The 26,597-nt window shown below is 41.4% G+C and overlaps 1 protein-coding gene across 6 annotated transcripts in view; it reads right to left on the reverse strand.

Annotated features, from left to right (window-relative positions):
• Window positions 1-26,597, reverse strand: part of KDM4B (lysine demethylase 4B) — a 189,640-nt gene that overhangs the window by 12,755 nt on the left and 150,288 nt on the right. For 4 of the 6 annotated variants that reach the window (XM_072404900.1, XM_072404899.1, XM_072404904.1 and 1 more), the window contains one exon: window positions 16,204-16,296. The exons of 1 other annotated variant lie outside the window; for it this stretch is intronic. In XM_072404900.1, the coding sequence (XP_072261001.1) occupies window positions 16,204-16,296 (93 nt within the window). Of the gene's footprint in view, window positions 1-15,958; window positions 16,099-16,203; window positions 16,297-26,597 lie in introns of all 6 variants that reach the window. One more of the 6 variants, XR_011919846.1, reaches the window with a different exon arrangement.

Here is a 26,597-nt window from a genome sequence, read left to right on the forward strand (position 1 = left end):
GATTTGATTCTAAGGGTAAATGGAAGCCAATGAAGAGAACTACAAAGAGATGCAGCAGAAGAGGAGTGTTGGGAAGGATGTATAAGTCTAGTAGCAGAACTCATAATAGATTGTAGACAAGAGAGTTGGGGTTAGTGGAATAACAGAGAGGAGGATGTTAAAGTACGAGAGAATATAGGAGCATGTACAAGGAGTTTGGTGGTCTGTGTCCCCAGGGGGCAGATTTTGGAGATGTTACGTAGGTTAAAGTGACAGGACCTGGAAATGTTCTGAATATGGGGGTAAAGGAGAGGGCAGAATGGAAGGTAACGCCAAGACAACATGCCTGAGAGAAGGGATGAATACCAGTGTTGTTAACAGTTAGAAATATGTCAGGGGGAGATTTGGACTTTGAGGGGGGAAGATGATGAGTTTGGTTTTATCCAGGTTGAGTTTCAGAAACCTGTCAGCCATCCATGACGAGATGGCTGACAGGTAGCATGAAACGTTATCCAGGACTGAGGGAGACATGTCAGGGGTGGACAGATAGATTTGAGTGTCATCAGCATGCAGATGGTACTGTAAACCAAAGGAGGATATAAGACTGCCAAGAGAGGTGGTGTACAGAGAGAGGTGTACAGAGAAAAGAGAACCAGTCCAAGGACTGATCCTTGGGGAACACCAACAGGAGAGTGGGACAGGAGTAATTACTATTAAAAGAAACTTGAAAGGAGCAGTCAGACATGAGGAAGCACACCAAGATAGAGCAGTGTCACTGATACCAATAAAGGGCATGATTTGGATTAGAAGGGGGAGATCAACAGTGTCAAAAGCAGAGGAAAAATCTAGAAGGAAGAGGGAAAAGTTGCCTTGTGACCTAGCTCTGTGGAGATCGTTGGTCACTTTAGTGAGGGCTGTTTTGGTGGAATGGGTAGCTCGAAAGCCAGACTAGAGGGGGTTAAGGAGAGAGTTGGTGTTCAGATGATCCGTGAGTCTTTTATAGACAAGGCGCTCAATAAGTTTGGAAACATATGGGAGAAGGATGATCGAATAGTAGCTAGAAGGTAGGAAGGGTTTCTTCAGGATAGGGAGAATAATGGCATGTTTGAAAGTGGAGAGGGAGATACCAAAAGAAAGGGAGGGGTTGGAAAGTTTGGTTAGAGCGGGGGCAAGGGTGGAGGAATGGGCACAGGAATGAGTAGATCAGAGAGAATCCGGTCAAGTAAACAGGTAGTAAATGGAGATGATGAGAGAAGAGAGCAGACTTTGTCCAGGGTAACAGGGCTGAGGGAGGTTAGTGATGATTTACAGGTGGAAAGGGTGGATATGGTTGGAGTTGCATGGTAAGCAGTGACTTATTCTGATTTTGTCAATTTTGTCTCTAAAGTAGTAGGTAGCTATGTCTTAGGCAGGGAAGGTAGTTGTGGGGGGAGCAGGTGTGAGGTTTAGGAGGGAGTCAATTGTTGATAAGAGGCTGAATGGGTTGGAAGCTTGAGAGGAAATGACAGCTAAGGAATAATCACACCAAACATCTTTTGTAGATGTTTGGTGTGATTGTTGTGCCAGGGTCAGGGGTAAGCAGGACTGGAGGTAGCAGAATGTGGCAGGGGCAATTTTATCCAGAGCCAAAGAAAGAGTGTGGTTGAACCTCATCTAGAGATGTGATTTTAGAGAAAGTGGGGGTTAGGGATGTAAGGCAGTTTGAGAATAGGATGTGATTAAGATTATGGATATCTCCTAATGTTATTGAGTAGGGCTAGGGGGCAGTAGGAAAAAGCAACAATGAGGGGTAGGGAGTGGAAAAGACAGACTTCAAAAGAGGTGAAAATGAGAGAGGGCGGGGTAGGAAGGACTCTGTATGTACAGTTAGGTGAAAGAATGGGAGTGAAATGCAGGCCTCTATAGGAGAGTGCAGCAGCAGCGGTATTGTCTGAGGAGGAAAGCCAAGCTTCAGTGAGAGCCAGGAAGTTTAGAGATTTAGAAAGGAGAAGGTTGCAGAAAGCGAGTAATATATTGCCAACAGATCTGGCATTCAATTGACTGCTGAATGTGTGTGAATGGGAATGAGGTTAGGAGGAGGGTGAATATTGCTGAAAAGGTAGGTAAGAGAGAGGCTGTGGGAAGGGGGGGGCAGGGTTGGGTGAGATGTCACTAGCACGTAGCTGTAGAGAAAAAAAGGTGCAGGAGCACAGATAGAGAAAGCAGGAGAGTGAACGAGCAGGGAGACAGGTGTTAAAAGAGACAGGTGAGTTAAAAGACTAGGGAGAAAGAGAGGGAATAGAGCCAGCAGAGTATATGATGCATATACAGAGCATGATACATTGTAGCAGATAATTGTGAATCACAGGAGTACATTAAACAATGTGGGAAACTGAAGTCCATGTGAGTGGTAGCTATAGTAAAGCTTGTAGTGAGGCTTTTAAGCTTGATGAGTTCCAGGTGTGGGATAGGAAGAATCAGTCAAAGAGATGGCTTAGTGAGAAGGCAGTTCAGGATGGCAACTGAAATCAAATCAATTGTTCTCCTGGTTTGATCAGGAGCTTGATGGTGGTGAAAAAGGCCTACCTGATCACGATGGATGTAATCATCTAAAAAGGAGCCCAGGCGCAAGCATAACATTTTCGTCATAATTTTCAGGTCGCATACGATCAGGGAAATAGGTCCATAGTTTGAGATTTCGGCATGATCTTTATCTGGCTTAGGGATTACACTTATTAATGCTTTGTCTTCTTTAGGTACCTCATTGTCCTTATGTAGATAGTTAAAAGTAACCCGTTGAGGAGCTAGTATTTCCTCAAATGTCTTATAATAGATATTGGGTAAACTATCTGGCCCTGGTGCACTATTGGTTTTGAGGTTTTTTATAAACTTTCAGCGTCTCTTCAGCTGTAAACTCTTCAGCGAGAAGTTAGGCGTGGGATTTGCACAGTCTGGGTATCAAGCTGTCTGGGGAAAAAAGGAATTTTTTTTTTTGGCTTCCAACATAGATGACAGCACTTCATATAGTTTTTTTATAAAAATCATGGAATGCCTCTAAAACTGATTTTAAATTTTGTGACAACCTCCCATCACCCAATTCGAACTTAGGAAGGGAGGATGTGTGTTCCCTGGGGTTAGGTTTATGGGCTAATAAGGCTCCTGGTTTATCCCTCCAGGTAAAACATTTATGTCCAGCCCATCTCAGTGACTTTTCCGCTTTAGCTGTGAGTCAAAAGTTTAGTTTCGTTCTAAGTGCTTTAATTTGTCCTCTTAGGGTCTACTTGAAGGCATAATTTTTGTTGTTGTTGTAACTGAAGCATCTTCTGTTCTGTTTTTGTTCCATAAGGAGAGAAGCTTGTTTCTTAAGTTTAGTACCTAATAAAATATGGTATTTCTGTTAAGGTTCAGTGCCCAACATATTATATATCAAGGTAAAAAAAAGTGTTGCCAAGCATGGTATCAGATAAGTAAATATAGGTAAGAGAAAAAGGAAACAAAAAGTATGGCTCTTTACAGGCAACAATTGTGTAAAAAGTAGTAATTTATATTTGAAAATTTCAAAACTAAACAAAGCTGAACTAATAAGCATGCAATAAACAGTGTGAATGGTCATATTCCAAGGTTTTACATTTGATCAACCACATCAAGTAAATAAGTACTTATAGACCTGGCGCATTTCGCCATTTACCCTTTTTCAGGGGACACCGCAAAGACTTATGTATATATATTGTGATGTTTGCAAACAGTAGCAGTAAGCACTTTTGATTTTGAAGCAATGATAATATAAGGAAAGGTAGCAAGCAAGAGATGTCAGGTCACAAGCCAGGGGCAAATACCAGGGATCCAGGAAATAGACACCAGTGAAACTGGAAGCTACAGGAGGCACAGGTGACACAGGAACAACCACAGACAGAGAGGAACACTGGAACAGCACAAGGGAATTGACTCGAAACAAGAGACTTGGCAACAAGGGGTTAACGGGATCTTGACAGATGAAACACTGAATTATTCAACATGTGTACGGGAACTTGCTAGCAAAGTTGGGGGCTCAGCACTAGTGAAGACACATTGCACGAACACTTGAGGACTGTGTCTGAGCTAGCTAAATGGCCAGGGATGATTAAGAGGCTATTTTCTGATTGGACAGTGCGTTCGACAAAACTTATAAAGCTAGGTAGCAGAGGCACGCCCAGAGTCAGTACTGCTCACATGCACAGGAGAGAGATGCCTGCACTTTAGCGCGGAAGAGGTAAGTGTGATAGAAAGTGTGGAATTGGAAGGATATACCTCTGTAAAATTGGTAGGCTGCTAATGGTTTGTGGATTTGCTCTTATTTTAATTTGATACAAAGATCCTGGCAGGAGAACCACAGTCAGCTGCCAAAGGAGCTCCCCTTTGACAGCTGACTGCAGTTCTACTGCCAGGATCTCACTTTACTTATAATATCACGGTTTCAGAGTCAAAAGTGCTTACTGGCTCCACCTCCACGGCCTAGACAGAGCAGCTTGAAGCAAGGGTCTAGAGGAGGCGCATGCACCGGCGTCTATCACTGCAGGCAGCTAGATGGCTCGTCTCCCCGCTAGCTCTGTTTCCGGCCCCATGCCAAAGGTCTCGGCAGCTGCAGCAGTACTATTGTTGGAGGAATACTTCAATACTGGCTCCACTAGCATGGTTGGAAAAAACAGCAGGGAAGACAAACGAATGGGGATCCCGTGCTCAGACCCCACGTCTGCAAACTAAAATTGCTTGAAATGACAGTAGTAAGAAGATATTTCTTATCTACTAGTGAATTTTTGGTTTCATTTAATATTGTAGTATATTGCTTTCTAAAAATGCCCTTTGTTCGTGGAAAGAAACTAGAGGGGTTAGAGCTATAACTTGGCCCCCTTTGGCTTCAATCCATGTTTTTGGGACAAGCATATGTCCTGAGAGCTTGGAGTTATTGGGCTGGCCACCCCCGCTTGGTCTCCTTTTTGGGGCTGGGGGGGGGGGGGGGGTGTTAGCTTGATTTCCCAGAATCTTTATATTCATAAATTTATGCTACTTGTGTGTTTTTTTGTGTGGTTTGTGGTCCTTGTCTTGCAATCCCTATTTAATGTACAGCGCTGCGTAATATGTTGGCGCTATATAAATCCTGTTTATTAATAATAATAATAATAATAATAATAATAATAGATACCTGGTGAAAATTTAATCCATTGGAGAGAAACTATACATACTTTTCTGTTGCACATAATCAATACTCACGTATTGATCAAATTTTTCTTCAAACTTGGTTGATTCCTTTGGTGATCCAAGTGCGAATTCTCATGCTTTCTTGGTTAAATCATGACCCAGTTTGAGGGGTGTCCAGGGCATTCAATCCAATTTTAGATGGAGCCTCAATGACGGATGGAGCCTCAATGACGGTCTACTACAGGACCCGGTGATATAAACAGAGTTAGAGAAGTTGAACCAGAGTTACTTTTTAACCTATTTACCCAAGGACACCTCTCGAGCCAACAACTGGGAGGCCCACGAGGCCTATATAGGAGGGGAGCTTATTAAGATAGGAGCACATCAAAAGAAAGCTAGCTATTCTGACCCAGTATGCAATCTCAGACCTCAAATTGAAAGTATGCATACTGAGCTAAATTTGATACCTATGACTAAAGCAGAAATCTCTTAGGTGGGCGGCTCACAAATTTTTTACGTGGGGTGAAAAGCCTGGGAGGTTACTAGTTAATAAGATGAATCCAAGACCTAAAAATGAGAAACGGTAGAATAGCTCAAAATCCAGAAAAACATTTTGGCTACTTTTGAAAAGTTTTACTCCTCTCTTTATGGTAACCGACATAATGCTACTTAGGAAGTAATGGACTCTTTCTTAAAACACTTCATATACATAAACTTAGGCTCGAACATATACAGCTCCTGGTTTATCATATAATGCTAGAGGTTTATCATTGGGGGTGAGGAAGTTCTTAAAGCCCTCAAAGGCCTAAAGCCTAGTAGCACCCCTGGCCCAGATGGATTATCGTATGTTTATTATAAAACATTTACTTCACAATTGACCCCTCGTTTGATATCATGTTACAACTCTTTACAAGAGGGTAACCCCCTCCCATTGGAAGCCAACCACGCTTTTATAAGCGTGATCCCAAAATCAGGTAAAGATGCCACTGATGTGGCTAATTATAGGCCTGTTTCTTTGATCAACTGTGATTTAAAATTGATGACTAAAATCTTAAAGAACAGTTTGAGCTCCTTTTTGGGGTCCATCCACCCAGATCAAGTAGGTTTTATGCTTTTTAGACAAGCACCTGATCAGACAAGGCATACTATAGATTTGATCTCACTGGTAAATGACAACTGGGATGGTGGCAATGGTTTGGCCATAGATTTGACATCGTCACCTAGTTCTATAAATTTTTAAAGTTTTTTCCATGATGGGCCTTGGTAATTATTTCTTAAACATCTTGAGATCATTATATGATAAACCACTAGCAAATTTCTCATTGGGGGGGGGGGGGGTTTCTTTCTTCCAATATTTATATAGACAGGGGTGTCCATTATCCCCTCTCTTATTTGCCCTTGCAATAGAACCTCTGGCCATAGCAATTAGGGAAAATTGAGATGTACAGGGAATAAAGTGTGGTATGAGGGAACATAAATGTGCTTTATTTGCCGATGATGTTTTGATGTATATTTCTGCCCCTTTTGTCACACTACTTAATCTGTTTAAGATTTTGGATATATTTGCAGTGATCTTGGGCCTATATGTAAACCGGTCCAAATCTCAGTACCTTAACATAAATATTTCTGAAATCCAAATTACAACAAAAAGAATTTTGATTTATGCTGGGAGGTTAATTCGCTTCAATATTTAGGGATTCATTTAACCCCATTATGTCAGTCCCTGTTCCAGGCCAACTATAGTCCATTACTAAAAAACATTTACTCAGATTTGAATAATTGGATCTTGCTCCCCCTTCCTTTTTGGGCCGCATAGCGGCAATCAAGATGAATATCCTACCTAGGATATTATACCTGTTTCGTACTGTTCCAATTAGGGTCCCTTCGTCAGTTTTTGCTTCTCTTCAGGGGAAGGTTATGAATTTTATCTAGGGTGGTAAATGAAGTAGGAATCAGAGAAAAACTGCTGATCCCACACTCCCAGGGGGTTCCTTCTTTTTTCCATTATTGTGTGGCATCTCAAATTTCTGAATTTTCATTATCTACATTACATGGGACAAAACCTCAGTGGGTAGATATAGAAGACACTGCGGTGATGCGAGCCAATAAAACATCCTTGATACTTAGGCAATATGGAAATGCCCTGCCGAAGACTAGCCCAGACCTATGTTCGGCTCATGTCCCTCTCACACCTCTTTGGCATAACCCGGAAAAAAAATTTCCCCCAGGAAACAATGTGAGTAGATTTGAATGGTGGATTGACAAAGGATTTTTTAGGGTTCATGATTTTCTAGGTACACGCAATGTGTTAAGTTTTGAATATCTCATGAGTGAAAAGGAACTCCCTTTCCAGGAATACTTTTATTACAGGCAAACCCGGTCTTTTGTTTTTTTTCTAAAATCTGTTTGACCTCTTTTCCATTGTGCTATACTACCTTTGAAAGATCGTGTAGATCATTAGCTGACACAAAGGGTCAAATATCGATTGTATATGATATACTGATGTCTTCTCAAAATAAATTAAAATACATGTGTTCCTGGGAAGACGACCTGGGGCTCATGCTTCCGAGGGAAGAGACATATCTTATTTACTCTCAAGGATTCCTCTTGATTCCTCCATGGTCGAAGCAAACTACAGGGTATTATTAAGATGGTACTTGGTGCCGGAGTGGCTTGCCAAGCGCCATCTTTCAGTTTCCCCATGGTGTTTTACAGGACGTAATGCCAGAGGTACAATGTTTAACATGTGGTGGTCATGCCCAATTGCCCATGTGTACTGGAAATAGGAAGTAACCTGTTCTCCAGTTACTGCATTGTTTAGCAAATGTGACCTGAAGGCCCCCAAATCCTCTGTGAAATTGTTGAAACTGATGCTGTTGGCGGCTAGAATTACTTTAGCGAAATCCTGGAAATCACTTACCATATCAATTAGCCCTTTGTTTTCTAAAATGGATTGGATTATGGTTAACGATAAAATGACTCACATCTTAAAATATACTATGTCCAAGTTTGACTTGATATGGGACCCCTGAAAGATCTATTGCTCTCATATATCAAGCAGTTAAAAAGTAAAATGGGTAGAAACTTACCTGTTTTCAACAATGTGGATCCCCTTCCTTTCCTTTGTCTTGTCTTCCTGTCTTTAGTGTTTGGTTATGAAATGTTATGTTATTTAGGCGAAGATTTTGTTATCTTTATTTTAAATACAGAAAGTAATGTAATATTGGGTTGTGCTCAGGAAATTTTTTTTAAATAGTAGGTAATTGCTATACTTTGTTGTTCTGGAGTGGCTTTTGCACTATTTTTGAAATATCAAAAGTGCTTACTGCCTCTGTTTGCAAAAATCACAACATATAAGTCTCTGCGATGTCCCCTGAAGAAGCCTAAACAAGGAAACGTGTCTGGAACTTTACCTACTTATTTACTTGATGTGGTTGTTTGAATAATTGTTAAACCTTGGAATCTGATGATTTACGCTGTTTATTGCATGTTTATCATAAGTAGTTTAGCTTTGTTTAGGTTTGAAGTTTTCAAATACAAATGACAACTTTTTTTATGAAAACTTTTTAGAAATGGTAGGTTTTGATGTCTTGTCTTATATTTTGTCAAATTAGAATCTCCCATCAAGACCAAAGCCCCCCCTATAAAGGGGGATAGTTTATCAAACATTTATTGAACGAATTCATATTGTTCCATTGTGGGAGCATATAGTACACTATGGAGACAATGAACCCCCCCAAAACTGACCATACCATAACAGCCATACTGGTCTTTATGTTCAGAATCCAGTGTAAATGAGACTGACCTGGGAAGCACAACAAAAGATATGCATATTAGGCCCATCTGCATAATTCCTATATCTATCCTATAAACACACTTTGACCAGTCCATAAGCGGGCAGTCCAAGAGGGGCAACAAGCAAACACATATGGGGGAGGGGGTAGACACGGGAGGGGAAAAAAAGAGCCTCAAAGTATAACAAACCATATTGAAATGCGTTTGGCAAAAAACAAAACATAAAAAGGTCAGGAAGTCTGACCAAACTGTGAGTGGGATCTGCAAAAATGGCATACCACCACTCAAGGGGAGGCCATGTTTACCCCCTCCAGTCTTCCACCTAACATAGCTATATGAAATTGTATTAAACTAAAGATAAAAAGAAAGCATAAAATAAACATAATTCCAAGACTTGACATAAGTAATCAGCGTATGTCCCAAATCTTCTGAAAAGGGCGATAGTAGTAACGATGGTGGTAGTAACGATTTAAGCAATGCTTTTACGGTTGTATAAAGATTTTTAATATTTTCAGGCAAACCTCGGGTTCTAAAATGATCAGCCTGGATCGATTTTCCAAATCTTCTATTTTATTCTGAGCTATTTCCATTCATTCTTACAAAGAGGGAATAGCCGTAGTATTTTGTATTACTGTGCCCTGACTCTGTGTCGGCTGGATGATTCCCCTAGGAAATGTAATTATCTGGCCTCACTATTTTAAATTAAAGAGAAGGTATTGGAAGGGACCTGCACCAAGAAAACCTTGGAGTTTTAGGGGAATACCCATCAACTCTTGGATTCAACTTGAATTTGTCAGCAGCCACCATAGCCAGACAACATGACTTTCAAACTCAGGATCCTGCAAGATAATCAACCACAATACAAGGGAGCTTTCTCCTTTAAGCAGGGGGTCAATTTTGGTATCTTTACCTGTGAGACCCCTGGAGTTGCCCAAATCACCTGCATGTTGATCTCCTTACCCTCACCCTTCGCCACGAAAGTCAGTGAAAACTTGTCATCGTCAAGGCCTCCTTGTTAGAGATGATCTCCGTTTGAGTTGATTGTTATAGTTTCCCAACATTACTGTTTCCTTTTATTAGGACACTTTTGTTTTGTTCCTACAATAGTTAGTATTGTTATATGGTACTTTATTTGACTCTACTGTTTTAGGAGTCTAAATGTTTTAGGTCTTAATTGAAATTCCTGAGGAAGCAGCTATCATCTGTGAAACGTGTCAAATGTAGATTCTGTCATTTCATTCAAGTTTTTATTTAGATTTTTTAATATTTAAAATAAAAGCTTATATTACGTTTTTGCGCCTAAATTGTTGCCTTGATTGAATAGATCTGTCTCACCTTTGCTTGGTTGTTTTGATTGTTTTACTATTGGGATGCAGCAGAGTATTTATGTGCTAGCTGTGCTAATGAGCTGAACTAAATATTTTCTTACTGGTTATGTATTGATATTTGATTTTGATTTGTTTTTTTCCTTTCTGTTTTTTGTTTTCCTGTGTGAAACTGCTTACATCTCCCTTTTTGATACTCTCCCCTTTATTATTCCTGCCTCTTAGTAGTTTCTCTGTAGTAGTTTCATTTAGTTTCTCTCATCCCTTCTATCATTATGGCTAATGTCCTGGGTGGAGGTCCATGTCATTTGTCCATATTTTTCCTACCAAGCTTTTGCCTTTTACTTTTTGTGCTGCTGTCTTCCTATTTTCCTTTCTCCCCTTGTTTATTTCCCATCCCCTCTCTTTCCTCTGTCTCCGTTTGTCATACTGTAGTATTAGCATTTAAATACTTGTACTAGTAATAATATGTTTGGATCCATGCCGCTATGTATATCATACCTTTTTTTAGATCTCTTCATGCTGATGTGTTGTGCCTCCAAAGGACCCATTTTTCCTGATCTTCGGTCAAATATTTTGGTCATACATATTCCCAGGTATATATGGCTTGTGTCCCCACTAGACATCGTGGTGTTCTTATAGTGGTGTTCTTATAGTTTTCATAGATTCTTACAGTTCACACTCTCTAAGGTCATCCAAGATCCAAATAGACTCTATGTAATTACATGTAGTAGGCCTATTAGCCTATCACCTGCTTATTGTCGTCTCTTATTACGCCCCCAATACAAGCCATTTTCTCCTACAGAAAATCTTGCAATACAGCAAAGGAGGCCACCACATACAATTTGTGGCACAATGTAAATGATGCTGAATGACATAAAACAGATCCAACACATTTTAGTGTACCTGTGTTTTTGGCTGCTCCCTTTTAATGGATCCCCGGAAGGCGTTGCTATGCAAAAGAGTGGCCTTTTCTACCTCAAAGCAATTTTGCCCTGCTCTCCCATATTTTTACAGAAGTGAGGTGCTATGAGCAAGGCATGAAAATTCAAATCTATGTGCGAGACCCTAAAGGGTCTCCCAATCCATGTTTTTTGAAAACTTGATGGCTATGTGGGACAATAAATTGGAGAATATCTCTCTGATATGGTCACCCTGGATAGAAAATTGCTTACCACCCTCATTTAAAATAATGTCCCTTATGTTATGTTTTTACATTATGTTTCCTAAAACATAAAAAAAATAACAGCAGAGCAGGCATTGCACATGAGGAGGAATCTGCATGTGCTTCCTTAGTCACGGAAGAAAAGAAAAAGGGCCAATGCCCAAACTCTATCCAATCTATTTCCCTCCAAATGGGAGTAGTGGATACCTGGGTTATAGAATAGAATAGCCACCACAATGAATTTCAAGAACAGGGGGTATGTTATAACAAACTATGGGCAGGAAGATTAAATAAGTAATTTTCCAGATCTAGAAGTCTTAATTTGACACTGCCAGGAAGTGCCAAATGGTCTTTCGAATATATATTAGCATATTTTAAAATACAAGCTTCATTTAAACAATGCCTGCAGAAAAAGGTGATATACTTGAACAAATGACACATATATTTCACATGATGCATTTGTTATCATACTGTAAAATAACAGACAAATCAGATTTTCCATGGTAAAAAAGAATAGCTAAGTTTACCACCACTACAAATACATTATATAAAAAATATTTGAGAATATGTATGTGAAAATTGTTTTTGATTTTGATGGTCTGGCTGTTATAATGCCAATATCAAGACAGCTCTCTAGGGTCCTCACAAAGAAGGTTGCAAATGCCTATGGGTCTTGCAAGGTATTTGAAAAAAAATATTTGAACTCAAATCACACTACTCACACTACTCACTAATCACACGCAGCTTAGGTAAGCTGCCAAAAAAACATTAGGGCATGACTACAATTTGCCATGTAAACAATGTGTTGTGGATTGATGAATTAAAGAACTGTCAACAATTGGGTATGACAGTCCATAAACTGAAATAGGGTTCATCTCTTGAAATGCTGTCCTTGGTTTAACCAAAATATTTAACAGTAATGTGTCCAATGGCATACATATCTGGCTGAAATGAAGGACAGCATTTCAAGTGTAAAACCCCATACCGACTTTAAAATATGGCTATAAAACACAAAAAACAGTTTGGGGTGGTTTTCTTGCTTCGGGGTCTTGGTGGATTGTAGTCATTGGCCCAAATTCATCAAGCAGAATCGGACGCTCGCTCGCGCATTCGTATTCGCGATCCGAAATCGGACGCCGTCACGCAATTCAGCAACTGAATAAGCTCACGGCCGGAGCCGCGCATCTCCGGCAGCTTTACACTGGCGAGCTTGCATTAAAAGTCACTGTTCCCCTAAAAAATCATTCTTTAATTATATAGCAACATAATTGCTATGATCTCACCAGTGACAGCTTAACAGATCCTCCTTAATCGCGCAGCTGAAATCTAATGAAGGATTAAAGATTCTAATTGACCTGTAAAGGACTGTAGATAATTATGCACAGAACAGAGAGCAGGTATGCGCTAATTAATTGCTATGATCTCACCATTGAGCTTAACAGATCCTCCTTAATCGTGCAGCTAAAATCTAATCGCCTTAATTGGCAGATTCGCAACCCCTATTGCTCAAGGCAGGAATCCGGCTGGCAGTGAGGAGGCGAGTGTACGGAAAACCGGCTCGCTGGAAGCGCGAAAGTACGCGCGACCAGCGAGTGTGGATTTAATTGATGAATTTGGCCCATTGAATCAACTATGAATTCTGCATGATATTGAAGAAAACCAGTTTCTTTACTTTATTGAGCAGTATGTAAAGTATGTAAATATAAGACCTATAACTGTAACAACCTCACAGACTTATCTTTACTTTTCATGCAAACGTCACAATAAACAGTAAATCTATATATATTTTAAACATATATATGTTTAAACTTTAGTTTTGAATGGACTGTAGTTTAGCATGACATTAAATAAGCCAAAATGGCTCAAAATTATTATGATTTAGAAACAGTTGGGCAAAATTAGGATTGACAAAGCACCAGGACCAGGTGGATTTTATCCACATGTCCTCAAAGAGCTGATCTCAGTTATTTCAAAGCTATAGTTTATATTTTTAGAGACTCTTTAATCACCGGCATGGTTACCAATGGCTAATGTGGTTCCTATTTTCAAATAATGAGCAAAGTAATTACCAAGTAACTACAGACTGGTAAGTTTAACGTCCATAATTGGAAAGGTCCTAGAGAGTTTATAAAGAACCACATTTCTGCTAAAAAATAATATAATAAATGATAGTCAGCATGGGTTCAAGAAAAAACGAAGTTATCAAACAAATTTACTCTCTTTTTTTGAGGATGTAAGTAAACAGGCAGACAGTGGAGTAGCAGTTCATATAGTGTACTTGCACTTTGCAAAAGCATTTGACACAGTACCCCACAGACAGTAAATATGCAAGTTAGGGTCAATAGGTTTAGAAAACCCAACCTGTAAATGGATAGAGAACTGGCTTAAAGACTGCATTCAGAGAATAGTGAATCATAATTCCTACTCTGCTTGGTCTGAGGTTACTAGTAGTGTAACCCAGGGTTCAGTGTTGGGACCTTTACTGTTTAACATCTTTATAAATTATATTGAGTTTGAAATAAAAAGTACCATTTTAGTGTTCGCAGATAATACCAAATTATGTAATGGGATTAGGTCCATACAGGATGTCTATAAACTACCAGAAGACCTGGATGTACTGTTTGACTGGGCAGTCATGTGGGAAATGACATTTAATATTGAGAAATGTAAAGTTATGCACTGGGGGTTAACAACATGCATGCGTCATACTGTCTAGGGGTGCATACATTTGAAGTAGTCAGAAATGTAACAGGATCTGGGTGTTCTGGTAGATCATAGACTTAATAATAGCATGCAATGCCAAGCTGCAATATCTAAAGCTTAGAATCCTGGACGTTTTCCCCAGGGTTTAATCTGAGGCTTTAAAAGCCCATGTTTAAAAATTCTATGCATTCCAATAGGCTAATCTACACCAGGGTGTTTCCTTGAGGCACGTTTTTGAGCGCAATAGATAACATTCACTACGACGCTTTAAAAATTAAAACACAGGATTAACGTTTATTCATTTCAATAGAGGCGTTTTCCTGCATTTTTCAGCGTATTATTTATAAATGTAGTAAAAATGTGGGGAAACGCAGCATTGACGTTTTAATAGTGGTTTAAAGGCAAGCTTTAAAACGCTAGTAAAAGTGAATAAACACACATATAAACACGGTAGGAACGTGCGTTTTTAAAATTGTCCGTGTAGACCCAGCCTAAAGCTAACAAAAGCTAAAGCTAGCAAATATGATCACCCTGTATAAATTTATAAATGATCCATATAGAAAACTCTCTTCCCAACTATTCACTTTAGGATCATTACAACGGACAAAAGGGCACTATTTGCTACTGGAGGAAAAGAAATTTAAGCTCTAGAAAAGAAGGGATTCTTCGCTGTATGATCTGTGAAAATGTGGACCTCAGGAGGTAGTTTTAGCATCTACTTTAGATTGCTTTAAGACTGCCGGATGTATTTGTAGAATCACAAAATATAACTAATCTAGGGACCAATTGCCCCTAGTGGGTCAACTTGATGGACTTGAAGTCTTTTTTCAACCTTACTTACTATGTATCTATGCAACTATTAACACCCTGTTGTATACAACTGCTTTGCATACAGGCACATTATTCTAACATTTTGTTCTTACATTTTTTACTACTCATAAGCACTACCTAATATATTTATTACCGCAAATCAGTGCTGTTCTGCATAGTTAGTAAGATGAATTAAAATGAATGCATCCTAGTACCCACCTTAGTGAGGTAATAGGAACACTGACTGATTACAGTAACTATTTAAGTGGGAGAGAGTTCCTTAACTTTGAGGAAGGGGTTGTGCATGTGGCAGGGTAAACTTTAACTTAAAGCTTACCTAAACTCAGAATTTTCAATTTACATAAAAGGGTTTTTTTCTGTTGTTTTTTAAATGCAACACCCTTTTTAAAAAAAAAAAAAAAAAAGTGCAGCATCGCTACCTTAATTCCCGATCGCTTAGGGAAAGATTTTTTTACCCCGTCTACAGTTAGGTCTATAAATATTTGGACAAAGACATTTCTTTTCTAATTTTGGTTCTGTACATTACCACAATTAATTTTAATTACAACTTGAGGTCAAAGGAGCTCTCCAAACAGGTGAAACAAGCCATCCTTAAGCTGCAAAAACAGAAAAAAAAATCCCAGTGGAAAAATCTACAGTTTGGTACATTAAAAAGGAGGAAACCCAGCATCTGGTGATGTCCATGAGTTTAAGACTACAGGCTGTCATTGCCAGCAAAGGGTTTTCAAGTATTAGAAATGAACATTTTATTTTCAGCTTTTTAATTTGTCCAATTACTTTTGAGCCCCTGAAATGAAGTGATTGTGTTAAAAAGGCTTTTGTCGGGTGACATAGGAAGAACCCGGAAGAACAGAGAGAAGATGGCGCCTAGCGCACCCGCCCGAAAACGGATACTGTGATGACGTGGGACTCGATGGAAGAAACCTCCGGACAGATTGACTGCTCTGCAGGATTGAAGGTAAGTGTATATTTTTTTTTGTTTTGGGTAGTTTTTGGGTTTACTTACTCTTTAATGGGGATTGGAAATGCACGAGTGAGCCAACAGGGAATGTGTTTTTCCAGTCATTCCCTTGTATAGCAGCTTCAAATTTTGCTTCACTGTTTCTTGTTGCTTGCTGGGATTTTTATTAGATTACACAGAGTAATCTGTGAATAATGAGTAATATATGGTACCAGTAAAGATGCGTATAATCAAAGGTAAGCTAATAGAAACAAATCTTTATTTGTGATAACTACCGTAAGATTACTTACCAATCTACATTTCACTCTTTTTGGCAGAGGCTCTTCCAATGTAAAGATTTCATTACGTTTTACCATAAGCTGAGATGCATCATCAAACTCCACCTACATAAAGTAGATTGACAGAGAAAGCAGAACAGGGAAAGATACTTAGATTGACAGCAATACAAGGGCAGTTAAATGTGACTAAATACTACTAAACACAGAAGAAATGAAACAAAACAATGTAGAGTACCAGTATGGAGAAAACTGCACTGTACAGTGTCTCAAACAAACATCAGATACAGGCTTTTTTTCAAGTTTAGGACAAAGTAGGAAAGAATTAGATTGTTGCTAATGAAACAAACATGAAGTGAAATCCAACATTTTAGAGTTTGTTACCAGAACAAGAGGTGCGTTTCCCTTGCTTCATATTATTATTATTTTTATTAATAAATAAAAATAATAATAATAATAATAATAATAAACAGGATTTATATAGTGCCAACATATTACACAGTGCTGTACATTAAATAGGGGTTGCAAATGACAGACGAATACAGACAGTGACACAGGAGGAGAGAACCCTGTCCCAAAGAGTTTACAATCTAGGAGGTGGGGGAATTAACACACAATAGGAGGGGAGATATGTAGTGGTGGGAAGTAGTGAGGTTTCAAAGGACAGAAGAAGATGGGTAGGCAAGTTTGAAAAAATGGGTTTTGAGTGCCCTTTTAAATGAGTAGAAAGTAGGAGCAAGCCGAATAGGATGAGGAAGACAATTCCAGAGAGTTGGGGAAGCTCTGGAAAAGTCTTGGAGCTGTGAAAGCCTTTAGAGATGTAAAAACTTGCCAAACTCCTCCAGGGTCCCCAGTATTATGTAAAATTTAACTTCTAACTTCTGCAATGACTGAGCTTCCAGATTTCATTAGGTGACCAGAATTTCCCTTAAGACAGAGAATACTGATGCTAGCACCTTGGTGAACACCCAGGATGTGAATAATTTGCAATCAACAATTGCACATTAGGAAGGCATTGATGCACTGGAAAAATGCATCTTGAAAAGGAAGCTCTTGCATTGAACAGGTTTTGCTTTGCAACATTGGGAAAGATACTTTTCTGCCAGTTGGGTTCTTGGCTTTTTTGTTCAGCTTTAAAGTTAGCTTCAAACACATTCCCCCCTTACAAAGGGGTGTCACAATTGGCCTTTTTTAGTCAGACACCAACAAAAACAACACTTCGACTGGATGTTCTGGCACATGACAGTGAAGGTCGAGCTCAGCGAAAACATGAAATGGCTCAAGCTCAAAACCATGTCATAAACTAACATGAGTGCCCACATCATATCATCCAAACTAGTAGATTAAGAATCTTTGTCATGCCACACATTACAGGTATAACCACGGCTCGCATGTTTGACTGGCTCTCAGTTGAGTACACTGTACAAGAACTTTACAGTATACAGTAGCTCTGGGTCTTTTCTTCAATCTCTTGAGCATAATATTTTGCCCTGTGTAACATTACCTGCACCTTTTCCTCAATCTGGGTCATGCGGGCAGTCAATGGTTTCTGTTCCTGGTTCCCTGGTGACCCAGTGTTTATGTGACCAGCTATTAAATGAGAAGTGTCTGTAGCCTTTTACAGTTGGGATGGGAAACCAGGGATACTTCTTTTACTTGGGAAATACAAAACACTTTTATAGTGGTTGTTATATTTATCCTATATATTTCTGACACAGACAGATTAACTGATTCAGAGAATTACTTGACTGATTACTTAACTAAGTAAGACAGACTACTATGAGTTAGAAAACTGGATGACTGCTCTTTGCACTATGCAACACTTCAATCGAGTACCAAATGATCCTGCATACAGAGTAAAAAGCTACAAAGCTAAAACGTACAAGGAGTACACGGAAAAAGTAAAAGATACCCACAGGCATAGGTGGGATAAAGGTGGGAAAGTCCTCTAAAGGAAAAAATTTGGTTAGTTAAGAAGAAGACTACAGTAAATTCTCTAAGTGGGGTAGAATTTTACCTGTAATCAGGAAAGAGATAGTTATGAATCACCATAAAATTAACATAATATGCTGAACACAGATCTAGAGCAACAGCAGATGCATCCTCAAGCTAAGGGTGTCTTGAAATGTTGCTCTACCACCCCTGCCTATGGGTTCTCAAAGGGAACTTTTTTTTTTAAACAGAAAGCTAAACAACCTCCAAATCTGAGAGTTGCTTTTCCTAGGATGACCTAGCAGAAGCAAGTGATGAGGCTGAGACATTATAGGTGGAGTTGAATATGGAAATGCATATTACACAGTTGATTTTTGGAGTCTGCTATAGCCACCCCAGCGCTAAGCAAGAAATAGAGAATCAACTACTAGCACAGATAGGGAAAGGCAGCAAAAGCTGGCATTGTTTTATTAATGGGAGATTGTAACTGACCTGACATTGACTGGTGTAATGGCAGTACAGGTACAGCAAAAGGGAGGACATTTATGAATTTAATACAAGATAATTTTATGGTAAAGTTTAGAAAAGTCCCAACTAGAAATGATACTCTGCTTGACCTAATTTTTCTAACAATGCAGAGCCTACGACCACTGTGCATATAAAAGGGAATCTGGGTAGCAATGACCATAAGATGATTTCATTTAATGTAAGCAGTAAAAAGAAAGCACAAACAAGAAAAGATAAAAACATTTATTTTAAGAGAGCAAATTTTGCATTTTTAACCTCCTGGGCGGTTTATTTCTGTCCGGATTTATATCTATAAAAGCGGTACATTGTGTTTCTTGAAAATGTATTTTACATTGTAGGCCTGTAGTTGCTAGGCATAACTCACCAAAAATTTTAAATAAACTTTAAAATAAAAAAGCACAAACAACAGTTAAAACAAGGGTGCATAAAAAGAAAATGAGAAAAGAATGAGAATGATTACTTAGTATTGGATTTAATACAGTTATTTTGTATTGAATCCAATACAAAATAATTTGAATTTCCCGCATGAATTTCTACGCTCCCTCGCATGCACCAACATCACCAGGAACTCCCGGGGAACCTCAGTGCACTCGCCGGAGAAAGATCGGAGGACGGGGACGCGGCCCAAGGATGGGATCCGACGGGCAGGACACTGGAGGACGCCGATGGAACCATGTGTTTATTTTTTATGTTTTTAGCTACCCCAAGTGTGGCTCAGGGTTACTGCTGTCATCAGGTTTTTTTTACCCCAAGCCACACTCGGGGTTACTGCCAGGGAGGTAAAGGGCGGCTCTCTGTGACTTGGACTGGGAGAGAATATTGTCCTCAATGAACAGAGAACCGAAATAGAAATGCTTCAACTCTGTTCTACACAAACACACTGGAAAATATACTAAAATGGGTTAAGTTTAGGAGGCTAAAATTTAACCCTATGTGGCTCACAACTAGAGATGAGCGAATCGAAGCTGACGAAGTGGAATTCGATCCGAATTTCAGGAAAAATTAGATTTGCAACGAATGCGAATTTCCTTGCGAATTTTTCATAAAATGGCAGCTACACGTGTGAGGACATAGGGCAAGGAACTCGGGGAAGGCAGGATGACCCATAATGCCATGAATGCAGCCAATCAGCAGCCAGCCAGCCCTGTGATGTCACAGCCCTTTAAATAGCTTCAGCCATCTTGGATTAGGACATTTTACAGCGTTCCGAGTGCGGGAGAGACATCTGCAGGGAGCGCTAGGGAGGGTGATAGCAAAAACCTCATTGTGAGAAAAAAAAAATGAAAAAATGATTTATAAGTGGAGGGAAAGGATAGGGTGGAATCATTTCACAGCATCCTAGTGCAGGGAGAGACGTCAGAAGGCGCTAGGGACAGTGCTAGAAAAGCAATTTACAAGTGCAGGGAAAGATTATTTGGAGATCCAAATAGCCATTGTACAGCTCTATCATTCCAGCAATTTGTTCTTGTTATTGGGGTGCAAGTGCTATGTTGAAAAGCCTTTAGTGGCTTATATCTGTGGAAAAAGAAAAATATATATATGCATTTCACTTCTGCACTTATATGTGGTGAAAGAGTTTAGTGGCCTATTTCAGTACAAAAAGAAAAATATAAACACACTTTACTGTTATTTGTGGTGAAAGCGTTTAGTTGCCTATTTCAGTACAAAAAGAAAAATATATTCTCAGTTCACTTCTGCAGTTATATGTGGTGAAAGCATTTAGTGACTTATTTGAGTACAAAAAGAAAAATATATTTGTTGCTTTTAGGGGTGTTTTAATTTTCTTTTAATTTATTTAGTTAAGCTAAAAGTATGTCAGACAGAGAAGTGCCAGGCCATGCACAGAGGAGTGGCAGAGGCCTAAATGTTTCTGGCGCAGGCAGAGGTCACAGCAGAGTAAGGGGGCATGTCAGTAGGGGTCCCAGCGAGAGTCCTGAGCTCCCAGTGTCATCTATCGGTCGTGTCTTGACCAGCAACCCAATGGTTCTTGATTGGTTAGCTTGGTCATCCACCTCATCCCGAATGACATCAGACACCCCCAGCCAACAGTCGGTGGGTTCGTCAGACACAACCCTTAGCTGGCATGGCCCAGGAGCAGGCCCTGTGCCCTCACCTGTCCTCAATCTGCCTCTGTCCTTTGCTGTTCCCTCAGCCATAGAAGTATTGTATGCTGTGGGCTCAGCTCCACTATACAGCGAGGACAAGCTAGTAGAGGACAGTCAGCAGCTACTGCCCAGCCAAGATCTGGAGGAGACATCCGCCGCTTCCTCCGCTAGGTGGGCAAGTAGTGATGAGAAGAGTGGCGTGGGAGGTGGTGTTGCAAGCCGTCAGGTTACTGACCCCGAGAACGTTGAGGAGGACATCAGTGACGTGCAGACACTACTCGATGATGATAAGGCTGATCGCACTTGGGAGCCAGGTTAAGAAGGGGCTTCATCATCATCAGGAGAAGAGGGTGGCAGTTTGCCCATAAGGCAGCGGCTGAGCCAGCAAGGTGGTAGCATGGCTGGGAGTCAGCAGGGTGGCAGCAGTGGGAGGTCGGGAGCCAAACGTGCCCGGGGTAGACCAACTGCTTTGCAGCAGCCTACCTGCCCAGGAAGTAGTGGTGCAGAAGTTCACGGAGGCAGCAGTCAGTCAGTGCGGAATGTTGAGGGGAAAATCCCCTACTTGGCGCCGCCGGAGGTTAACATGGCCATATGTACAATATGTGGGCAGAAGGTGAAGCGTGGCCAGGGTGCCAATGTTGGCACCACGGCCCTGCGATAACATATGCAGCGTCACCATAAAGTGACCTGGGAGAACCGTGGCTCCCATGTGGTGGTCCGGCCTTCCGCACCAACCACAGCATCAGCCAATGGAACACACCGGGTTTCAGGCAGTCAAGGCTCCACCACCTTAGCCGAAGGGAGCTGTATGTCATTTCCATCTTCTGCTGGTCCAGATGCTCCTGCTCCTCCTCATCAGTCATTCTGTCAGCAAGCGATTACCAAGAGACAACAGTATGCGTGCACTCTTCCAATGGCGCAGAAGCTGAATGTGCTCCTGTCCAAGTTGCTGGTGCTGCAGTCCCTCCCTTTCCAAGTGGTGGACTTTGCACCTTTCAGAGAACTGATGGCTTGTGCCAAGCTGAGGTAGAGTCCCAAGCCGTCATTTCTTTGTGAAAAAGGCAGTACCAGCCCTGCACAAATATGTAGAACAGAAGGTGGGCCTGTCTGTGTCTGCCAAAGTGCACGGCAGCGCCAACGTGTGAAGCTGTAACTACGGTCAGGGACAATACATGTCCTTTATGGCTCACTGTGTGAATTTGGTTTCTGCACAGCCACACCAGCAACTTGGCCTGGTGACACCGCTTCCGCCTCCACGTTCTCATGCCACTGGTCCTGTGACAATGTCCGCCTCTGCCTCCTCATCCACCACCGTGTCCTCAGCCTCCACTGCAGGGACAATTCAGTGCCCCACCAGCATACCACATGTGCAGGGCACGGCGGTGTCACGCTGTTCTGCACGGAGTCACACAGGGGAGGAACTGCTCTGTGTGATTCATCAAGAAATCGAATCCTGGCTTTCTCTGCGACAACTCAAAATCGGAACCATGGCGAGCGACAACGGGAAGAACATGGTGTCGGCACTGCGTCAAGGAAGGCTGAGCCATGCAGCCTGCATGGCACACGTGTTCAGTCTGGTTGTCAAGCGGTTCCTGAAGTCTTCCACCCACCTGCAAGACATCAAAAAAATGGCCAGAAAACTTTGCATGCACTTCAGCCACTAGTACACCGCAAAGCACACCCTCCTTAAACTGCAGCGGCAGGACAGCATCCCCCAACACAGGCTGATATGCGACGTTTCCACCCATTGGAATTTCACCCTCCATATGTTGGACCAACTATACGAACAGAGAAAGGCCATCAACTAATTCTTGATGATCCAAGCGGATAGGAGTACTCCAATGTGTAACTTCGATGTCAGCCAGTGGCAGCTCATGCGTGACACCTGCCGTTTGCTCAAGCCCTTTGAGGAGGCCACGTTATTTGTCAGTTGCCAGGACTGCGGGATGAACAACGTCATTCCACTGCTTCACGTCCTGGAACTGATGCTGGTAAATTTGGCTGGTCAGGGGACTAGAGACGTGGCGCCTAGATCTCATGGCCACATGAGCCCTGTGGGGGCTGAATTGGAGGAGGAGGACATTGGAGCACAGGCAATGTATAGGGAAATGGGTGGTTTTTCTACTCAGGTGACAGGAGAGGAGGAGCAGGAGCTGCCAGAGCAGCAAGAGAGAGATGAGGAAGACGAGGCAAAGGACCCAGACACACCGTGGCAGTATGAAGTGGAGATGGAGCCAGAGAGTCCCTCCGAGTCACTTCCACAAATGGCCCGCTGCATGCTCACTTGCTTGTGAAGTGACAGCCGAATTGTCACCATTCGGCAGAGGGATGACTTCTGGCTCTCCACCTTGTTGGACCCTCGCTACCGGTCCAAAATGGGGGCCTATTTTACATCCGCTGACAGAGAGGACAAACTGAACTACTACAGAGACATCCTGTGTAGTCAGTTGGCCGCTGCCTATCTGCGCCATCGTCTATCCTTTCGCAGGTCTGACCCGGAGGGCCCTCTGCACTCACGTTCCACTGCCATGGATGCTGGGGAGGGATGGGGTGGCAGGAGCAGTACCAGCTCCATCAGCAGCAGGCTGAGTCTAGAGTCGCTGATGAGCAGCTTTCTTCTCCCGCATAGTGATGAAACTACTCACCAGCAGCTAGACATAGAGCAGAACCAGCAGGTGGTGGCATACTTGGAATGCACCCTGCCAGCTGTCATTGAAGATCCGCTGGACTACTGGGCAGCCAAACTGGATTTGTGGCCGCAACTGGCCGAGTTTGCCCTGGAAAAGCTGTCCTGCCCGGCTAGTAGTGTGGCATCAGTGCGAGTGTTTAGTGTTTAGTTTAGTGTTTAGTGGGGCGGGGCCCAAGAAGAACTCGCCTGTCTACCCAAAATGTGGAGAGACTGACCTTTGTCAAGATGAATCAGGCGTGGATTTGCCAGGATTTCCACCCACCAATGCCTGATACATCTAATTAGATGATCCATGCCGCCTCACCCAAACCTTGACAAAAGAGACCGGTTTCTTTTGGCTACCTGCCTCAGCTACTACTCTGATGCTGCCACCTGCCTGATGCCACACAGATGCCAAGTGCTCCTTTTTTCACCCACCTTCGTCAGCGGGTACTGGTGTTGCCATCCACCGCCCCACTCTGTCACCAGGTAACTTTGTGGTCTCCTGATGCAGCTGCTGCCGCCATTTCCACACTATGTCACCTTGCCACTCTGTGGTCTCCTCATGCTGCTGCTGCCATCTCCACACTATGTCACCATGCCACTCTGTGGTATCCTCCTGATGCTGCCGCCACCTCCAGACTCTGTCATTGTGCCACTCTGTAGCCTCCTGATGCTGTCGCCAACTCCAGACTTTGTCATTGTGCCACTCTGTAGCCTTGTGATGCTGTCGCCAACTCCACACTCTGTCATTGTGCCACTCTGTGGCCTCCTCCTGATGCTGCTGCTGCTGCCACCACCTCCAGGCTCTGTCATTGTGCCACTCTGTGGTCTCCTCATGCTGCTTCCATCTCACCACTATGTGGACTTCTCAAGCTGTTCTCCCACCCTCCCCACTCCATGACTGGAACACTATTTTGCCTTTTTGGCCGGGATGACATCACTACTTATTTGACCCTTCTTCAGACCAAAAGTAAGGGAAAAAAGAGACGCACAACGGATCCTGTCTGTGTAGCAGCTGTAAGGCCTGTATGGTCCCATCAGAATTGGCTTATGATTTGGTAGCCAAAAGCAGGAGTGGGTACAAAACACAGAAGACAAGCAAATATTTCATTCACGTGTCATCTCTGTTTTGGATCCACTCTTTTTTTTTGGCATTAGCAATACTGATGGATTGTTGAACAAATGCTGACCGAGTGAAGGCATATGCTCCACAGACAGGATCCGTTTTTTGTGGGTTATTGTTCTGACGGATCAGAGGAAGGGCAAAATAATCAGTGACGTCAACACAAACTTACTGCGGACACCCTTTCCACTCTGTCGGGGGGGCTCTACTTGTATAAGCAGTTAATAGGACAGGTTCTGTAGACATCTATGTGGAATCAGCTGACGAGGGTGTAAAAGGAGTGCGCTTCTTCTTTACGCTAACATGGACCTGTAAGGCTGAGTTCATACTTGAGTTATTTGGTCAGTTTTGGCCCCATGACTGTCCAAAAAAGTGAAGTGTGCAGTGATTCTAATAGCGATGCCTGTCATACTGACATGCAGATTATTTCACTACCACAGCAGACTCCCTATGCGTGTTACTGCAAGGCACAGTGTTCTACACCACTATCAAGGCTCTCTGCAGGCTGGAAATAGACGTTTTTTAACGCGAGGTGCCGCAAATAAATTCGGACCGAAGCAAATCTTTTCGAAAAATTTGGCGAACCGGACGAATCGAATTTTTGAGAAATTTGCTCATCCCTACTCACAAATAGTGTTGAAAAAGCCATAAAGAGTAAGAAATGGACATTCCAAATATATAAAAATGAATAAAAAAAGAACACCTTCATTATATGAAATCTATAAAGAATATAACAAAAGATGTAAAAAAGAGATAAAATGTGTAAAACTCTAAAATGAAAGAGAGATTGCAAAGGAAAGTAAGGTAAACCACACATTTTTTTAAAAATATATTTATAGCAAAAGATCAGATCTGACCATGTTACTGTAGGCACTTTAAAGGATGTATCTGGGTTGGTAACTGGGGATAAAGAAAAGAAGGATTTAATAAACACTTTTTTTAGGTCAGTGTACACTAAGAAAAATGGCATAGCTGAAGTTCAAATTACTATTAGCAATGTCACTGCTATAAAGGACCCACAATGGCTCAAAATTGATATGACTGAGAAACGGACAAAATTAAGGTTGACAAAGCACCAGGACCTGGTGGATTACATACACCTATCCTCAAAGAGCTGAGCTTGATTATTTCAAAGACATTTTTTATCATTTTTAAAGACTTTATAATCCCCGGCTGGTACCAATGGATTGTCGGAAGGCTAATGTGGTTCCTATCTTCAAAAAGAGAGCAAAGTCATTACAAACTAACTACAGACTGGTAAGTTTACCTTCCATAGTTGGAGAGGTGCTAGAGAGTTTGATAAAGAAACACTTGGAGTAGTTTCTGCTAGAAAAAAATAATATAAGTGATATTCAGCAAAGACTCCAGAAAGACCGAAGATGTCAAACAAATTTACTCTCTTTTTATGAGGAAGTAAGTAAAGCGGTAGTGGAGTAGCTGGTAATAAAGTGTACTGGGACTTTGCAAAAGCATTTGACACCCCACAGACAGTAAATATGCAAATTAGGGTCATTAAGCTTAAAAAAGCCAATCTGTACATAGATAGAGAACTGGCTTAAGGACTGCATCCAGAGAGTAGTGATTAATGATTTATACTCTAAATGGTCTAAGGTTATTAGTGGTGTACCCCAGTGTTCAGTGTTGGGACCTTTTACTGTTTAAGATATTTATGAATGATATCGAGTTTGGCATTAAAAGTACCAATTTTTGTGTTTGCAGATGAGTAGTTTCAGCAATTACTATAGTTTGCTTTAACCTCCTGGGCGGTTCATTTCTGTCTGGATTTATACGTCTAAAAGCGGTACACTGTCTTTCATGAAAATGTATTTTACAGTATAATACAATAGTATGAGTATAAAGTTTGAAACACGGCCGCACGCACCAACATCACCGGGAACTACCGGGGAACATCAGCACACTCGCTGGGGGAAAAAAAATCAAAGGAAGAGGACGCGGCCAGAGGATGTTTTTGTCGGACAGGCAAAACAGTTGATGACTCCAGTGGGACCAGGTAAGTCTTTCAGCTGTTTTTTTTTATCACGATTCTTAA

This window comes from Pyxicephalus adspersus, chromosome 3 (assembly GCF_032062135.1).
Source record: "Pyxicephalus adspersus chromosome 3, UCB_Pads_2.0, whole genome shotgun sequence".
Classification (NCBI taxonomy): Eukaryota; Metazoa; Chordata; class Amphibia; order Anura; family Pyxicephalidae; genus Pyxicephalus; species Pyxicephalus adspersus.